This window comes from Rhagoletis zephyria, unplaced genomic scaffold (assembly GCF_001687245.7).
Source record: "Rhagoletis zephyria isolate East Lansing unplaced genomic scaffold, Rhagoletis_zephyria_1.1 Rzeph_scaffold_00004, whole genome shotgun sequence".
Classification (NCBI taxonomy): Eukaryota; Metazoa; Arthropoda; class Insecta; order Diptera; family Tephritidae; genus Rhagoletis; species Rhagoletis zephyria.
In genome coordinates, this window is record NW_016157088.1 from 823,436 (window position 1) to 841,471 (window position 18,036).

The 18,036-nt window shown below is 34.6% G+C and overlaps 1 protein-coding gene and 1 long non-coding RNA gene across 3 annotated transcripts in view; both read right to left on the reverse strand.

Moving 5' to 3' along the window:
* LOC108373009 (uncharacterized) overlaps positions 1 to 984 on the reverse strand; it is a 15,396-nt gene extending 14,412 nt beyond the window's left edge. The window contains exon 1 of the long non-coding RNA XR_001848922.1: positions 903 to 984. This is a non-coding gene — a long non-coding RNA (uncharacterized LOC108373009). The remainder of the gene's footprint in view (positions 1 to 902) is intronic.
* The window catches only part of pan (transcription factor pangolin), an 826,450-nt gene that overhangs the window by 528,601 nt on the left and 279,813 nt on the right, over positions 1 to 18,036 (reverse strand). For both annotated transcript variants that reach the window (XM_017628344.1, XM_017628276.1), the window contains exon 4: positions 9,089 to 9,200. In XM_017628344.1, the coding sequence (XP_017483833.1) occupies positions 9,089 to 9,200 (112 nt within the window). The remainder of the gene's footprint in view (positions 1 to 9,088; positions 9,201 to 18,036) is intronic.

Below are 18,036 nucleotides of genomic sequence, written 5' to 3' on the forward strand. Positions count from 1 at the left end.
AAGCTACAAGTAAAGTGAGCAGAGAAGCGAGTTGCGAATAAGCAAGATATAAGTTTAATTGTGTTACCAAGTTTAGTTAAGCGCTGTTATTGCTTTAACAAGTATTGTAAAGTGTTTTTACTGTATTAGCGAGTATTGTAAATTGTTTGTTGTACAATAAAGTTAATTGTACTACAATTTGGTCATCGATTGCATTTATTTAACAATCCAGCGATACGAACCGAGAGATTTGGGAAATCCGGACGAGGTTTCAAGGATAATCGTAACAATTGGTGTCAGAAGTGGGATTGCTAAATAAATCCCGAAGGAGAAACTAGTAAAAATGGCGAAAATAGTGCTATAACTTCTACCGCTTAGACTTTGTTGCTCTTTCAATTTTTCCTAATAAACAATCGTGGTACAAAGCTCAATAAAAATATTAAAAATAAAATGTTAACAAGCCACAATAACATTGACAAATACAAGAAAATAAATAGTCAAATCTAGTCAATCTGTGAGTGTCGTAAAGTTATGATATTTAAGAACATCTCTTTCTTAATTAACGATGACACTGTTATAAAGCTGATTTCGACATTTTGTTTTAATAAGATTTAGTATCGAAAATATTCTTTCAAAACTTGCCTAGGAATGTGAGGTTGATAGCACACCTTGTGCTATGTTATAATGGTTCCTTCCAAACCTTTTTTCAAAACTTAAAAAGGCAAAAACAAGAAGGCTAAGACAAACATAGAAAAGAAAAATTTCCCGCAGTAAATTTTCAGAGCTATATATTTATAGTATTCATCACAAAATTGTACGAAAAAGTACTGCGTGGTTGGAAAGTATATTGTAAGCGAAATTATATCAAAAAAGTACAATTGTACCAATAATGTCAACACTGGACTATCTGCGTTTGTTTTCACATATTTTTGGTGAACTTTTTGTGATCCTCTCCTACTGAATACCCAAATCATCTCAAGTCACAAAAATAGTCACTAATTGCTAGTCTCAAAAAAATGGTCCAATTTTGCAGGAATAAATAAATATACAAAGATTAATTAATTAGGAACGCGTAGCAATAATTTTGGACATGGTATGTAGCACATGCCGGATGTTGAAATAATTCATGTATTAACAATGTTTGCAAATTCATCTAAACCAAACGGAAGGTGTGCAGCAAAGTGAATTTGTGAAAGCATACATTGTAAAAAGCCATACAGACTGCATACATATTTATATTTGTGGACAGCTGTTAAGTCCACAGCTTTGAATTGACGACTTTTATACCATATCCGAGAAAATGCATGAGTGTGGCTTCTTTGGAACAAATATTTTATGAAAGTAAAACATAATTTAAGCTGAACTTTTAAATGTGTTATAAGTTGGCCACGGTTTTATATTAGCTACGAAGAATGTTAATCACGGTATCCCGGGATCCCGGACTTTTTAAGGTCTCGAAATCCCGGGATTCTTGACAAGTAATCCCGGGATTTTCGGGATTTGTAATTTGCACTGTTGGCAATAATAGAAACTCCTTTTCTTGACCAGTATTGGCTATATTTCTTTTTTTATTTAATAATTAATATTTTTTTATAAATGTCTAGCTCATTATACATATAACACCGCGCGATAGTAAATTTTAAACACAAATATCAATATATTCGCGAAACCCTGGGCTAAATATAGTAAAATTGCGTTTTTAGCTTTTCACTCTGACGTCAGTAATTCAAAAGTGATTTAAAAAATTCAGAGAAATGCGCTTAGAGAACAAGTATGGGCGTAAAATTAATGAGGAAATCTTGTAGAATTTAAACAGATTCAACTTTTTGGTACAGAAGAACTAGATAGTAATTAAAATGTCATTTTAAAATTTTATACTTGAAATTTCGCAATATTTGCTGTAAAAAAATTATATGTTATATATTATATAAACTCGATAAAATCCTCGTATTTCGTCAATCTAACTTTATCAGCTTAAAAAATTACATATTCGTCCTTGGGAATCCAAAAATTGTATTTTTTTTAAATTCAAAAGAAATATCCTCTTGCATTTGGTACCCATATTTTTATTCTACATTATGAAAGTGTAGCTCGTTATCTACCAAAACCATGTAATCCAAATTATTATAAACTTTTTTCAAAGGTTCATCAAAATTTTGAGCGTTTTAATTAGATTTCTTAGAAACAGTCTGAATGGGGGGTGAAATAAGACAAACGGCAATAACGCAAATTTGTGTTATTTCCCAATTTAATGTGAAATAACACAAATTTGCTTTATTTCGTTTCTCGTTGAGCAATAAGACCAACTTTTAAACTTAATGAGTAATAAGGCAAAATAGTGCACATTAGTAGGTAGTCAACCAGTTACATTTGACAAAAAGTAGTACATGAACAAGTTAAATGGACGGATTTGTAAGTATACAATTTTGAAAGTGCCCAGCGTCGCGTCGGTCCGCGTTCGCGCGCCGCCCCGTGCCACGCCACGTTCGACATCGCGCTCGCGTCCCCCCTGACTTTCCTTTCACAAGTATGCACTGCTGTCATTATAACCGTTTAGAAAAAATAATAATAATAAAATGACACTAGTTCACTTCTGAAGCTGCTTTTTAATGTCCATGGCGGAATTATACCAGATAAAGTAATATTAGAGTGAGAAGAAATATTTTGACACTTATTTGAAAACATGCCTATAAATGTGACTATAAGACAGCCGAATGTCAGAAAATAAAGCGAGAAAGCTGTTTTATTACTTCACCTGTTTATTGCGCCATACATCCCACCTGCTTGTACAGAGTATACGTTCAAATTTAGAAGTCTGCGCATTGCGCAACCTCTTATATATAAACCTTGATGTATGTATTTAGTACAGTGGTGCACACGGGAGTCTCCGGGAGCTACTCGGCTTTCACATACAAGTCGTGTGTGCGCAGCTAATGAACTGTCGCGACGCTGGCAGCGAATTAGTTTGCGTTTCCCTGCAGAAAATATTATCAATTGATAAAAAATAACCCACTTGTAGTTAGCTTTTTTGCGGGATTTTTATAAAATATATAACTTGTAGTTAGCTACAAAAAGCTAACTTGAAACTAGTTGACAAGTAATGCAGGAGAAATGAAGGAGATTGTTTTCTTTAAACGCATTTCTATTTAAATATCGTGCACTTCGCAAATACTTTTTCGAATTGAGGACAAATAAAAGGAAGATCGAAATTTCATACTATCATTTTGTAGTTATGTCTGACGGAGTTCGAATATGGGACCATGGTAGGCGCACCTACAGCAGAATATGTAAACAAATATGAAATGTAATAAAATAAATAAAGTAAATATAAATAGAAAAATATTTTGTTTTTCCTATTGATATTGTGGCGAATACTGCGGCAACACAAAGCGAACAACGAGAAATAGGCAGAATGTTCGAGGAACGACGTAGAATGTTCCACAAAGAGAAACGTCAAGTTGGATGAACACTGCGAACAGCGAGAGAAAGAGAATGAGCGATAAACTTCAGAATGTTCTAGAGTTGCCATAAGTGCCAGCGCAGGTATATAAGGGCGCCGCCACAGCGAGGTGAGTTANCGTAATTTGGCCACCTCCGGAAGAAAAGTGGAATTGTTATCCCGGTTGCGAGAGGCTATGGAAGCTGAAGGCATCGACGTGGACAAATACGACTTCCAAGGTAAACCCGACGATACATCTGCAAAGGACGAACAGAAGGATGAGGCTGCATGTTCGTCGAAGGATGTGCAGCAGACATCCGGGAAGGTTGAAGAACAGCAAAAGGCTCCTTCGTCATCAACAGTTATGGACATGAACACGTTATTGGCTGCCATGTCACAGATGATGCAAGCACAGGATACACGCATATCAGAGATGTCATCACAGCTGTCAACTCAGATGCAAACACAGTCGTCAGATATTTCATCGCAGATACAAGCGCTGGAGACACGTATATCAGCAGCGGTATCCGCACAGATATCATCCCAACTGGAAGCACAGGATGCAAAGATTGTTCAAATACAGGAAAAAATCGAAGAGAGACAGGACAAAGTCGAGGCTAAGATGGGCGAGTTAGAAGGTCGACTCCGAGACTTGCAGTTGAATCGTCCAGCCGCTTCGACGAACGCTCCCAAGGTAAAAACTCCAGTGCGGTGCAAAGCGAGTTGCATATTTATTAGCGACGGTAATACCACTATCGTTAAAGTTATTTAACAAATTCTTTGATCTGGTGTTGTTTATTAAAATATCTACATTAAAATCACCACATATGAGGACATTCACATAGCTCAAGGACATCTCATTTATTTTAGTGAATAGAAAAGTCAGACCATTACATTTTTGGGGATTGTAGACACACACAACAAGGAACTTTTGTACGTTATCACTGAATTCAACAAATATACTTTCAACAGTATCAGAGCGGGAGGACTTATACAAAAGTCTGCAATTGAAACTAGCTTTATAATAAATGGCTATTCCGCCACCTCGGCAACCAGTCGATCTGTCATTTCTTACCATTGCAAAATCGCACAGAGCATAGACCGAATTTTCAATGTCTGGTTTGAACCAAGTCTCGATTACACAAATCACATCAATTTTCAGATTATGAAAAATATAGTTTAGATATTCAAGTTTATCTACTGTTAGACTTCTGGCATTAAGGTGACAAATATTGAGCCCATCATGGTATTCGGCCGTTAATTTAAGAGCTAGCCCCAAACTATCTTTGTTAGTGCGCACACTAACGTCACTGTTCATACCAGTTACATGCAAGTGATGCTTGCAAACGGCTATTTACAAAGAGAGTGTAGGAAGAAAAGAGAATAAATAGAAAAAGAACGAAGGCAGGCAAGAGACAGACAGAGAATATCTTAAAATTTTTTACATCTAACAGCGAAACGAGTTTGCTTAACATTCTAATTTTGATTCTCATTCTTATTGTTTAAATAGCAGCTGCGAGGCGATCGACGCTTTTAAAATCCAGTACTCTAACTGCTTCACCGCCGGGATGTTTTCTCACATAAATGTTCCCTCGAATCGTAAATGCACTCGTCAGACGTTTTTGCTTCTTTAGCTTAGTTGCATAATGTATTAATTCACGACTCTTCTTCGTTAAACATTCGTGGACGAAAAACTTCCCCTCAGCATTGATCCCTATATCGTCGAGAGTTAGCGATTTACGGCTGGGTTTAAAGAAATCAGCAATCGCCTTAAACAAAAGTGAGCGGTCATATGCTGAATTTAGTTTGAAAATAATAAGGGAGGGCTTGCTGTTACTGCTAGCGTTATTGCGCAGTCGAAAAGAAGAGCGGATGGTAAGCGGGGAAAGTTTAATTGTTTTGCATAGTTGAGAGAATATCGAACCTAAATTCTCCTCTTCAACTTGCGGGACACCATACATAATTACATCTGTTGACACTAACGCGTTCTCCAGTTCATCAACGTGCTGACATAATGTGAGAACATTTTTATTTTGTTCTCCATTTTCGCCTCGCTGCTGCTCTAGCGCGCTCACTCTATCATCCATTATTTTCACTGTTGATTTGAGGTTAGCAAATACAGCTGGAATTTCACTGATTTTTTGCATTACACGCTCTTCACTTTCGTTTATTTTTGCTATTATGCTCTTCGTGTATGCTTCTAATTTCGCTTCGAGTTTCTCAAACAAACTGATCGTTGTTGGACTGTTATGGTCTTTGGTTTGTATTGGAGTTTGATGTGGAGAGGAAATATTTCGGGCACTTTTTCTTAGGTTTTGCATGTTTGTGTTTGCTGAATAAACATATTTGGAGGTATGAAATATAATGTAAAACTTGAAGCAATGATCAGCCACAGCACTGGTATTGGCACAAAGTCTTAGCAATTGCAATTAAATGCAATTAATACCCGGTAATTACTATTAAAAACGTGATTTAACACAGCGCTACAAAAACACGACCACTCACAGCAACATGCCAAATTAATAATTTTATGTGGTGTAATAATTTCAAGATATTTAATATCTTTTCGATTGAAATAGAATATTATTTCCATGTGCTAAATGCTATGATTAAAGTTTTGCTACCTTTCCATATGTTTGCAAGGCACTTTAATATTAGTCACCGAATAAAGCCTGATATGCAGTTCAATGCGAGCGTGAACGTGAGCTTTTTATTTTGACCAATATCTTCGTTATTACTTAAATTTTTGCAATAGTTGATACATCAAAAGATAGAGAATTAAAATATCTTTCAGAATTATACAGTAAAAACTAATTTAAAATGCATAAATGTGTCCGTACGCAAAGCATTCGCATGTGAACGACAAGTTTTGACAGATGTGTGTGAGCGTCCATAAGACTACAAATGGAATTCTTTGCCTTCGCGAACGTTCACGCTCACGCTCGCATTGAACTGTATAGCAAGCTTAACTGAAATTAGCAAGAAACCGCGATATTTTTTGAAGCGTGCTTTGACAGATGATTAGCCATGCCATATTTGATTTTCAGTGGCAAGGCGAGTTCACACTTTTAGCAAGTGTTGCTCTCTCTATGCTGAATATCGTCATCGTCATTGTCGACGATCGTCAGCGCATCAGTAACATGGCTGACGATGGCCGTCGTCACTTTTACCGACGATGACGATATTCAACATAGGGCGAAATATTCATCTATTAAATAGAAAAATTGAAAACGCGAATCTATTTCATGAAGTGAAAGGGTGATAATAACCTAGCCAAAGCCTTGTGAAATGGACCATTTTAAAAAGAATTGGACCAATGGACCAAACGAAATAAAACTGACCAAGTTTGGTCCATTTGGACCAAAGCGCCAACCGTGCTTGTGTATGCGTATCGAAGTACAAAAAATACTCAGTACATGGTAGAATATATACTTTTAAGTAACATCACTACACTGAGGTAAATAATGCATAGTAAATATGAATACTTTATATTTGATCATCGTTTAAAAATATTCGTATTTAAAAATAATATTTTCATACAAAAATTTATTACGCACGTATTTGACTGTTCACATCTTAGTATGTACATGTAAGTGTACATACGCACCCCCAGCATGCAGAGCGGTGACCACCAGTGTTGCCGTTTTGATACATATGTATCCAAATGGATACACTTTCGCCTTAAATTTGATGGATACTTTTTTTCCTCTGTGTAAATTTTGATACCTTTTTCCATAAGTATTCGGCCTAAAATTTTGAGGGATACTTTTTTTCCTCAGTGTAAATTTGGATACATTTTCCATAAGTATTCGGCAGTTGAAGGAAGTTTTTTTTATTTATGTACGTGATGTTATAACATTTCATTTTTAACAGTTGGTTGCTCATCCTCCAAAAAGAAATTTTCCTTTATTCTTGTCACTTTGTAAATATAAATTTTTAGCTACATGAAAGTGCATTTAATGACACCAAGTAGTTCGCAAATTTTAAAAAGTTTTCCGACCTGTAGTATATAACTATAATATTGAGATATTTATCTTTAAAAAAATGGCGATGTTTCCCCAATTTCCGGGTCCCGCGAATGAACTTTTACATCCCTACCAACCCTTCTCCTAGCATTCAAAGGAAACTGGCAACCATGCCGATGACTAATTTTTAACTATAACTTCACTGTACTAAAAATAGGGACAAAAATCATGAAATTAGGTAAAATTGTTGTTCTAACTATATAACTACTTAAGAGCTTATAACTTCCAATTCGGCGGATACATTTGGATACAGTTTTGATTTATTATGGATACTTTAAAGGCTACGGCAGTGGAAACACTGGTGGCAACACACATCCATACATGCATAGTGCATGTTTATCGCGTGCTGCGGTGTTGATGGAAATTCAAAACTTGAAAGCACATCTACATATATGTCCGGCTGTAGCTGTGCAGTGGGAAAATGGGGAATGCATTACCTTTTTATACCAAAAAAAGATTAACAACTACGGGTGAACGAAAAGATGCATCGCAATGTAAGCGAGCGGATGATGCGTGGTTTTGAAGCCACAAGCAAAACAAAAACTTTGATAACTAACTCAAGTATGTCTTTTTCTCACGTTATTTCAACAGCTGCTGTAGCCGAAATGGATGCGTGTTCGACTGCCGTGTTGTTGATCATGGGTTCAAAACCTGGAGCATGGACTTTATTTATTTTATTTATACTATTTATAGATTCTATTTATAGTTTCGTAAAGCAACATGCGACACATTACTTTCCTAGGTCATGCACTGTGTTAAGATTCATCCACGACATAATGTATAGACTATGAGGCCTATACATGAATTTATGCATTACCACACATTACCTTTTCCCACTGGGTGAGTGTGCAAAGATGCTTGCCACAATTTGCTGATATCCAGAGAGGGTCTGGGTTCGAATTCCACTGCAGGCAACATGCAAATTAATTTATTATTTTTTTCTTGGGTTTTATCTTTATTATTCATTTCACAGATGCCTTTTCAGAAGGAACGCGGCCATTTTAAAATAAAAAAAAGTATCGCATTGATTTTGCGGCCGCCCTGGTCAAGTGGTTCAAAGTGTGCACTACCACTCGGTAGGTCCAGAGTTCGATCTCTGATCCGGGAAACATAAAAAAGGCTTTTTCTATTATCAGTCGAACTCGACAGACAATGGCAAACCTTTCAGAATATTTCTGTCGTGAAAACAGCTTCTTATCTCAAAGCCATTTGCCGTTCGGAGTCGTCATAAAACTGTAGGTCCTTCCCTATTGTGTGACAACATCAAGGCCCACACCACAAATTGGAGGAAAAACTCGGCCAAGAAATAAGTAAGCGTCAAGCGTAGTTTTTTATCATATTGAATTATTTGTGGGCGAAGGGACAGCGGATAAACCAAAAAATTTGCATAGCGGTTTCTTATAGTTGTCCTGTTAATTTTCCTATTCGCTTAAAAAATATTCTATTTTATTAGATGATTTTGGATCTGTGTGCAAGTGCATTGATATTGCAAATCAGTTTTTTATTTTTTTTTTTGCCGAAGTTAGTAAAATGAGCAGGCATCCTGAAAAATCTTTTTTAGGAGAATTATCATCCGGCAAACAATTATTTAAATCAGGTTTCCATGTTCATAACTTTATTTTCAAAAGTTAGTTCAAGTACTTACCCATGGCTTTTGGGTCCAACTGATATGGAGGTATGCCACAGTGCGCAGGTGGTGGTGTCGTCAGCGGATCCCCATTGTGACAGAAGAATGGCGAGAGACCAATTTTATTCGCCTGTAAAAAAGGAAAAAATATTAATAAATTTTCATGCGCAGAATAAATTGAGTCATGTTGAAGTTATAATTTTTAGACTTTTCACTACACTTTGGCGGTGGCCATATTCATGCCAAACATGCAGTAAAAAGTGAAAGTTATACCACAGCCTCCTTATCGGCTACCTGCGGCTACCGTAGCCGAGGCGGTGGCGGATACAGGATTTGATTTAGAGAGGAGCGATTGGAATCAACTTGTCAATTAACGTTAAATTACAAGTATCTAACTTGATTCACAGCGGAGTGAGCAATCGAAGCTATGTATATGACCTACAAGCATCCAAGCTGCTTGAACCCTCATTTATTTTTTACGCAAATAAAGATTATTGTAATTATGATGAAGTACGAAGTAAAATGTTTTGTGATATAATTTTAATTTAAGTAAGTTTCATGTTGTGAATTTGGTACAAGGTCCATTTACAGAGTCTATGTAATAAAACAATTATGTATACTATTTTGTAAAAAGCACAAGATAAAGAGTTATGCTTTGGGTTTATTAAAGCAGTATATAGTATGTTAATATGTATATATAAATACTTATTTTTTGCTTACAATGTTTCTCAAATGAAGGATGTAATTAAGTAACTTAACAATTTATTTGGAATTTTGATTATAATAATTTAAATTGCAAAGTAAATTTGGCGCTTTCCTATACGGAATCTTTGTATTATCCGTTCAGTGTCAGTTTCAATATCTAAGGGCCAGTTTTTTAGTGGCAGTTTCAACTTAGATTACGTAAACTGAATTTAAATTCAATAGCTGGCTGACATTTGATTGGCCAATCTTAGTTTAAACCAGCCAGCTCGCGCATTTAAACCACAACCGTGCATTGAAAAACTGGCGCTAAGTGTACGTATAAAAGTGCTAGACCTATCAGTCTTTCTTCACTCATGGTACTACGGAATCATTTTTTTAACCGGCGAAGCACTACCATACAAGAACAGTGATAGTAATTGGGTTAATCATGTGCAAGGCCGAAAAGTTTAAGCTTTTGCTTAGAATTTCTTATTTTGCTTATTCAGGGTTTCCAAGCTTAATTTTAACGATCATGCTTATTTTGCTTATTTCAATGTATAAAGCTAAGTACGGACCTTTTTAGTACAGTAAAACCCGCTTAAGTACCTCACGAAAAATGTCAGCTCTTTGAGTCCAATTAACTCAATACATACCCCAATAATATCTCCCGATGATGTATTAGTTTACCTGAAGTCCTTAAAGCAGTATTTTAGTTATGGTCCTGACCAGATCCCCACTTGTTTTCTTATAAATTGTGCTGATTATCACTATGAGCCGTTAACAGCCTTATTTAATTTGTCTCTTAAAGATCTATAAACTTGATCTTCTTGGTCTTCAACTTATTTTCTACGTTGGATCTCTTCATACCTCTATGATAGATCACAAAGATACGGAACGGATAGTAAACGGAACAGATGTGTGTTTTGCGCTCGCGCTAGATATTTTCATTTTAAATAGTTAAAAGAATTTTATTTTATACATTTTATGTCCAACAGTACCATTTAAGTGCAAGCTGAATCAACTGAAGTGAGTGGCGCATAAATAAACATACAAACAAAACAAATAAGCGAACAAAAAGTTGCATAAATAAAATAGTTTGTTTTGCTGTTGTTGTTTTTGCTGCGGCGATAGCTGAGTTAACAAAACTAAGTCAAGCTGCAATTGTTGGTATTGGGAATCTGCAGCAGATCTGCTTTGGACACCTCCGCAAAAGAGCATTGGAGCCGCTAAATCCAAGACAATTCGGATTAATCTCCATCCCTTTTGGTTTTGCTTTGCGTACCCGAGGGCGCTCCTCTGTTCAGATTCTCTCATTTGTTACTCTGTCCTTTGCCATCATATTCGCAATTGATGCCCTTTGCTCATCATTCCATATCAACAAACGTCAACTACTTCTTGGAATCGAAACAGCTGATCAGCTGGAAACAGAGTGCTGCCAAGTTAGTTTTACGCTTAGGTTATAGTAGCAATTGCTCATATCATAAAATTATTGAAATTGCCATAAACTTGTGTATTGTGGTTAGTATATATTATTGCCATACGTTAACTTAGGGTATATTGCCACAGTAAAAAGTGGCAAAATGCCAACAGTAGAATGTAAAGAATGTACTGCCAAATTGTTTCAATTAGATGAAATGATAACATGCTCTGGTGGGTGTGGCTATAATTTCTGTCTAAAATGTAGCAATATTAAAAGGAATGAAATTAAAATAATCACGGAAAATATTAATTTGAAATGGTTTTGTAATCAGTGTACTTTATCTGATACGAATACGAAATTTATCGAAATCAAACATTTAATAAGTAAATGTGAGCAATCTAAGTTGAAGGCGGCTGATGTAAAACAAGTTTTGGAGCAACTGATTAACAACAAATGTACGCAAATAAAAACGAGTATTGTTTCAGACTTTAATACATTTCTGGAACATAACATTGGAGTGAGAATTTATGCTATGAAAATTAAATCATTAAGGAAATTTCTAGCGAACTGCAAAAATGTAATGACTTGGTAAAAAACATTCAGCCAGTAATTAGTAAAGAAAATGCCCCAATATCATATGCCCAAGCTGTCAAAACAAATGAAAATAAAATTGTTATAAAGCCCTTAAACAAAAACAAAAACGTTAAGGAAACAAAAGAGGCGCTGAAAAAGGTAATCGAACCCACCGACGGTCTTGTTAAGACTGTGAAAGAAATTAATAGAGGGGGAATAGTTTTAGAATGTAAAAATAAAGATACTTGCGAAAAAGTGCATCAAAAAATAAGAGATAGTATTGGAACGGAGTTCCAGGCCCAGAAAGCTAAAGGAAAAGAGGAAATAAAAAAGATACTGAAAATAGTTGGGTTAACCGAAAAAATAAATAATGATCGCATAATAGAATGTCTAACTAAGCAAAATGATGAGTTCTTGGGAAAGGAGTTGAAAGTACTGAAAGTATACGAAAATAGAACGCGAAGAGAAGAAAGCTTCAACATTCTAGTTGAAACAGATGCTTTAACCTATGAAAGTGTCTTGAAACATAAAAAAGTAAATATCGAATGGGACACTTGCATGGTATTTGAGCATCTAAATATTATGAGATGCTTTAAATGTTTGGGTTATAAGCACAAGTCAAGTGATTGTACAAATAAAAAGGCATGTAGTAGATGTGCTGGAAATCACGATGTTAAGGATTGCGGCTCTGATATAATAAGGTGTGTAAATTGTTGTGAACTTGTTCAGAAAAAAGTAATAGATGTTAATGTAAATCACTCAGCATTCAGTTTGGATTGCCCTGCATACCAAAAATACGTTCAAGCCAAAAGCAAAACTAAAGTTTAGCAACGAAGTATTCATGAATTGAATATCATTTATTTAAACATAAACAGTATTACAGCTAATAAGTGTGAACTTGAGAAACTAATAGAAATTTGTAAGCCCCATTTGGTGCTATGTTCAGAAACCTGTTTGACCGAAGACATTACAAACCACGAAATACAGGTAGAAACCTACACCCTAATTAGATGCAACTCGAATAGTAGACACACAGGCGGTGTTTTAATTTACGTCCATCACTCAATTAAATATGAAACTCTCGTTAATTACTCGTGGGATAAAAATATTTGGTGTCTTCTTTTAAAAATTGGAAATGTTACCCCGAAATACCAAATAGGGGTAATATATCACTCGCCAAATTCTAGCGATGCTGACTTTATCAGCTACCTCAGTGAAATTTTAAACAATACTTGCCTAGATGATAATACTGTATTTATTGGAGACTTCAATATAAATCTATATAAAGCTACAACGTACAGTAAAAAATTGGTAGAGTTATTTCAGTCCTTCTCAATGGTTCAGAAAATTAATTTTTATACTAGGAAATCGGGAGAGGTCGAAACCATGATTGATTTATTATTTACCAATAGCAAAAACATTTCGTGTCAAAGAATGGATATGCATCGGATCTCCGATCATGAGACAATTTATGTCAAGATCGAGTTGGAGAAAATCTATAAAATGAGAGCAAACAAATTTATTATATCTTGGGAAAATTACACAAGTGATAATCTTCTTCACCAACTGAGGCAATACAATTACAGGGATTTTTCGAAATTAAGCATCGATAATAAATCGAAATTTTTAACTAATGTCTTGTCGCATTCAATGGGCATTCTAACATACACTAAAGAAATAAGGCTTAAGCTCATGAACAAGTGGTATGATGCTGAATTAGCAAACCTTAATAAACAAAAGTATAATCTTTACAGGATAGCATTAGAAACAAGGGCCTGGAGTGACTATAATACAATCAAACGTAGATACAAGAGGATGGTAAAGGTTAAAAAGGTTAAATACTTGGAGCATAAAATAACAGTTAATAATGGAGATAGCAAATCAATGTGGAAGCATCTAAAAAATTGCATAAGTATGTCAAAGGAAATAAACGCCATTAATAAAGTGTTAATTCACAACAACTTGTACACAACGGAAAATGAGATTGCACAATCACTAAATAACTACTTTATTGACAGCATTATTGAAATTACCTCAAATATAGAACCTGGTAAAAAAGAATCCTTTACGACTCCAAATTGCACACATAACTTTAAATTTATAGAAATCGAAACCGATGAAGTGCTTGAAATTGTCAGTGGTTTTAAAAATAAAATTGGAGGAAAAAAACTATTATCTGAGGGAGTCATAAAAGACTCTATAACATATACAGGGTACTTTTACACGCAGTTAATTAATGAAAGCCTAAAATATGGTGTTGTTCCTGATCACTGGAAAACATCTATTGTTGTGCCAATTGAGAAAGTCAAGAACACAATCAGAGCCGACGAGATGAGACCAATTAATACGTTGCCTAGTGATGAAAAAATTCTTGAAACGGTAGTTAAAAAACAACTAATAGAATATTTAGAAACTAATAAAATATTAATGCCACAACAGTCTGGTTTTAGGAAAAGGCACTCGTGTGAAACTGCACTAAACTTAGTATTAGCTCGCTGGAAAGAAGAATTGAGCAGAAAGAAATACATAGTTGCCGTCTTCTTAGACTTAAAGCGCGCATTTGAGACCATCGATCAAGAGTTACTTCTAAATAAATTGAGTAATATAGGGATACGGGGCGTTGAGCTAAAATGGTTTCAAAGTCTTATTACAAATCGTTACCAGAGAACACAGATTGGATCGTCGGTATCTGACAAAAGAAGTATAGTGGTTGGTCTACCTCAAGGCTCAGTGCTAGCACCTATATTATTTAATATATACATAAATGATATTGCCAACGGTATTAAATATTGTGATATTAATCTTTTCGCTGATGACACGTTAATCATGTTAAGTGGTGACCATATTACTGATATTGTTTCAAACATACAAGATGACTTAAAAAAAATATATAATTGGCTATGTTTAAACAAACTTAAAATAAATGTAAGTAAAACCAAATACATGGTCATATCCAGAAGAAATATTGATATGCATGAACTTCGTAGTTTAAACATAAACCAACAAAAAATAGAAAGGGTGAGGAGCTTTACGTACTTGGGTATAAAAATTGATGAGAAGCTACAGTTCAATGATCATATTGACTATACCGTAAGCAAAATAGCAAAAAAAATGTACTTTATGCGGCGTACTTGCAAATTACTGAAAAGGAAATATAAAATAATGGTATATGGATCAATAATAAAACCTCTCCTCAATTATTGTCCAACAATTTTCTTCATAATGAATGATAGCCAAATTTATAAATTGCAGAAACAACAGAACCAAGCAATGAGATTCATTCTTCGAAAACGATATGACACGCCCATTAGAGACATGTTATCAGCCCTTGGTTGGCTAAGTGTGAAACAACAGCACTTTTATTATACGATGAAATTTGTTAAAAATATTATTGAAGATAATTTACCAGAATACCTAAAGATTAACGTAAAGTATGGCAGCAATGTACACAACAAAGATACACGTAAGAAAAATTACTTCAATTTACCCATGTTAAAAAGCGAATCTGATAAATGTAATCTTTATTACAAGGGTCTTAAAAGTTATAATGAATTACCAAATACTGTCAAGCAATGTAAAAACATCAATGAGTTTAAAAGAAAGTTGTTTGAATTTTGTAAATCTATCCCAATATAATGTAATGTATTACTTTATATCTGTTTTCCGTTTACTATTGTTCCGTAATTTCAACTTGTANTTGGAATTTTGTAAATCTTACCCAATATAATGTAATGTATTACTTTATATCTGTTTTCCGTTTACTATTGTTCCGTAATTTCAACTTGTAATTGCCATGTATGAATGCCCTTCCAAATGATTTTATTAGGCTTAAGCAATGTAATATTAAATAACCAGGTTAAGTCTACATATATTGTAATGAACTAGGCTCAAGAGAGCTGTAATAAATAAATAATAATAATAATAAAAAAGGGTTATGTTTAAAAATACTATTTCTGACGTCATTGATGTTACTTCAGGAGTCCCGCAAGGTACTAGGCCCGATTCTGTTCCTCCTTTTTATAAACGATATTTCTACAGATATAAAATTTTCAAAAATTTTAATGTACGCAGATGACGTGAAACTTTATAAATCGTTCGTATCAATCAAAGAAAAGCATTTGCTACAAGCAGACTTAAACAGCATGGCTAACTGGTGCTATGTAAATGGTATGTCTCTAAATCTGGAAAAATGTAAAGTAATGTGCTCCGCGCGAAAATCTGTTCAGCCACTTCTTATACAATAGATAATCATAATTTGGAGCAGGTATACAATTTTGTGGACCTTGGTATCACAATGGATCCGAAACTTAATTTTAATCTTCACATTAATGTGACAGTCAACAAGGCTAAAGGTGTACTTGCATTTGTGAAACCATGGTCAAATGAATTTAGTGACCCTTATATAACTAAAACCCTGTTTATAACTTTAGTTAGACCGATTCTGGAATACGGTTCGGTGGTTTGGAATCCAAGGTATCAAATTTACTCAAACAAGATAGAATCAATTCAAAAACAATAGTTGCGTTTTTTTACTCATTTCCAGTAAAATCCAGTAAAAGTTTTTACAAATTTTCATGTTTTGGCGGTTTTCGTACGCAAAAANTGCTTCTTCTGGGTGAATTTAGCCTTAATGTTCCCTCCCGTGTATCAAGACACTTTTATCCCCTATTTTTTTAAACTTGTAAAACTAATTTTGAATTACACGAGCCACTCCGTTGCTTATGCCAGGCTTTTAACTCTCATCCCAGCACATTTGATATATCTGATTCGCTTTTCAGCATTAAGAAAGCGTTACTATCCTCTCTCAATAAACGAATCATTAACATAAAGACATAAAATCAGCTGATGAATTTAGTTCTGTAGCTGAACAGTTTTGGATCTCGACACTTAACAAACTCTTGCCTATCGTGACTCGGTTCAAATAAATGAAAATGGCGAGATGGGCGAGAATGGAGGCTAAAAACCGTTGGGATTATTATTACTATTATTATATTGCGTTAATATTAATGCATTAAACAATTTATGGCTAATTTGTGCGGATCTTAGCAGAAGTGGCCATTCTGCTATATTTCATCCCTTTAATCATGTAGTACATCGGGGTAATACTGATTAAGCCGGGACTTATTAATTTATTTTAACCGTTGAATACAGATGTTTTCATGAAATACGCTCTTATAATAAAAATTAATAAGAACGGTAATGAACGGTTCTGGAAATATTTTTAATTTTAAGCACATTTTTCAAGTCATTTATAATTCTATGCGTACATGAATGGACAGTTGAATGTGAAATTTTCTACGTTCACCGCGGAAATATACAAAAAGTAGTATCAAAAAGTTTGATTCGACAAACATATAGTATAGAGATTCCAGCTTGGATTTATATGATTTTTGTTAAAGACTATACTATATTTTTATAAACAAAAATGAAAATTCAAAAATATTAGGACAAATGGTCAAATCTTGTCAATATGTAAATCCCGAAAAGTTATGATAAGGACTATACATTCATAGTACTTACATACCCATTGTTTTAATTTTTAACGTTGGCGAAGAGATTTACATGCTTTCTTATTCTATAAATAATCTTCTGCAAGCCTAAAAAGGAGATTATGATTGAAGATTAAAATAAAAAAAAATAAAAAATAACTTTCCAAAAAATTTGTTTTCAAATTTCTCGTTTGGGGTAATATATTTTACCCGAAATTTTACTTTTCGAGCTCTGTATCCGCCACTGAGCCGAGGTGCGTTCTACCACTCGATAGGACTCAGATTCAAACTCGAGTCCCGAAATGGCGCATATGAATTTGTGTATTTAGACATTATATCGCTTTCTAACCGAAAGTCTGCTTATGCGTTACATATTACGGGTTTTTCATATAGACAATTTCGGTTTTGAGTCGAATGTATGGCTTAACTTATGTATGTAAATTATTTCTTTTTCTGCCCAAAAATACTGTGGTATGCGTACCGGAGTTATTTTTTTAACTCGGCTCAAGGCCGCCTTTGCGGATAGGTGTCCTGCGCAAAAATACTGCTTATCTTTTATTTGTTTTTATACCCGAGCGCACTTGTGCACAAGGGTATATTAATTTTGTTCACATAACGGTTGTTTGTAACAGCCAAAACGAATCGAGATAGATATAGACAAATGTATACATAAATGATCAGGATGAAAAAAGAAATCGATTAAGCCATGTCTGTCTGTCCGTCCGTCAGTCCGTCTGTCCGTCCGCCCGTGTACACGATAACTCGGGCAAAAATTGAGATATCTCAACGAAATTTGGTAT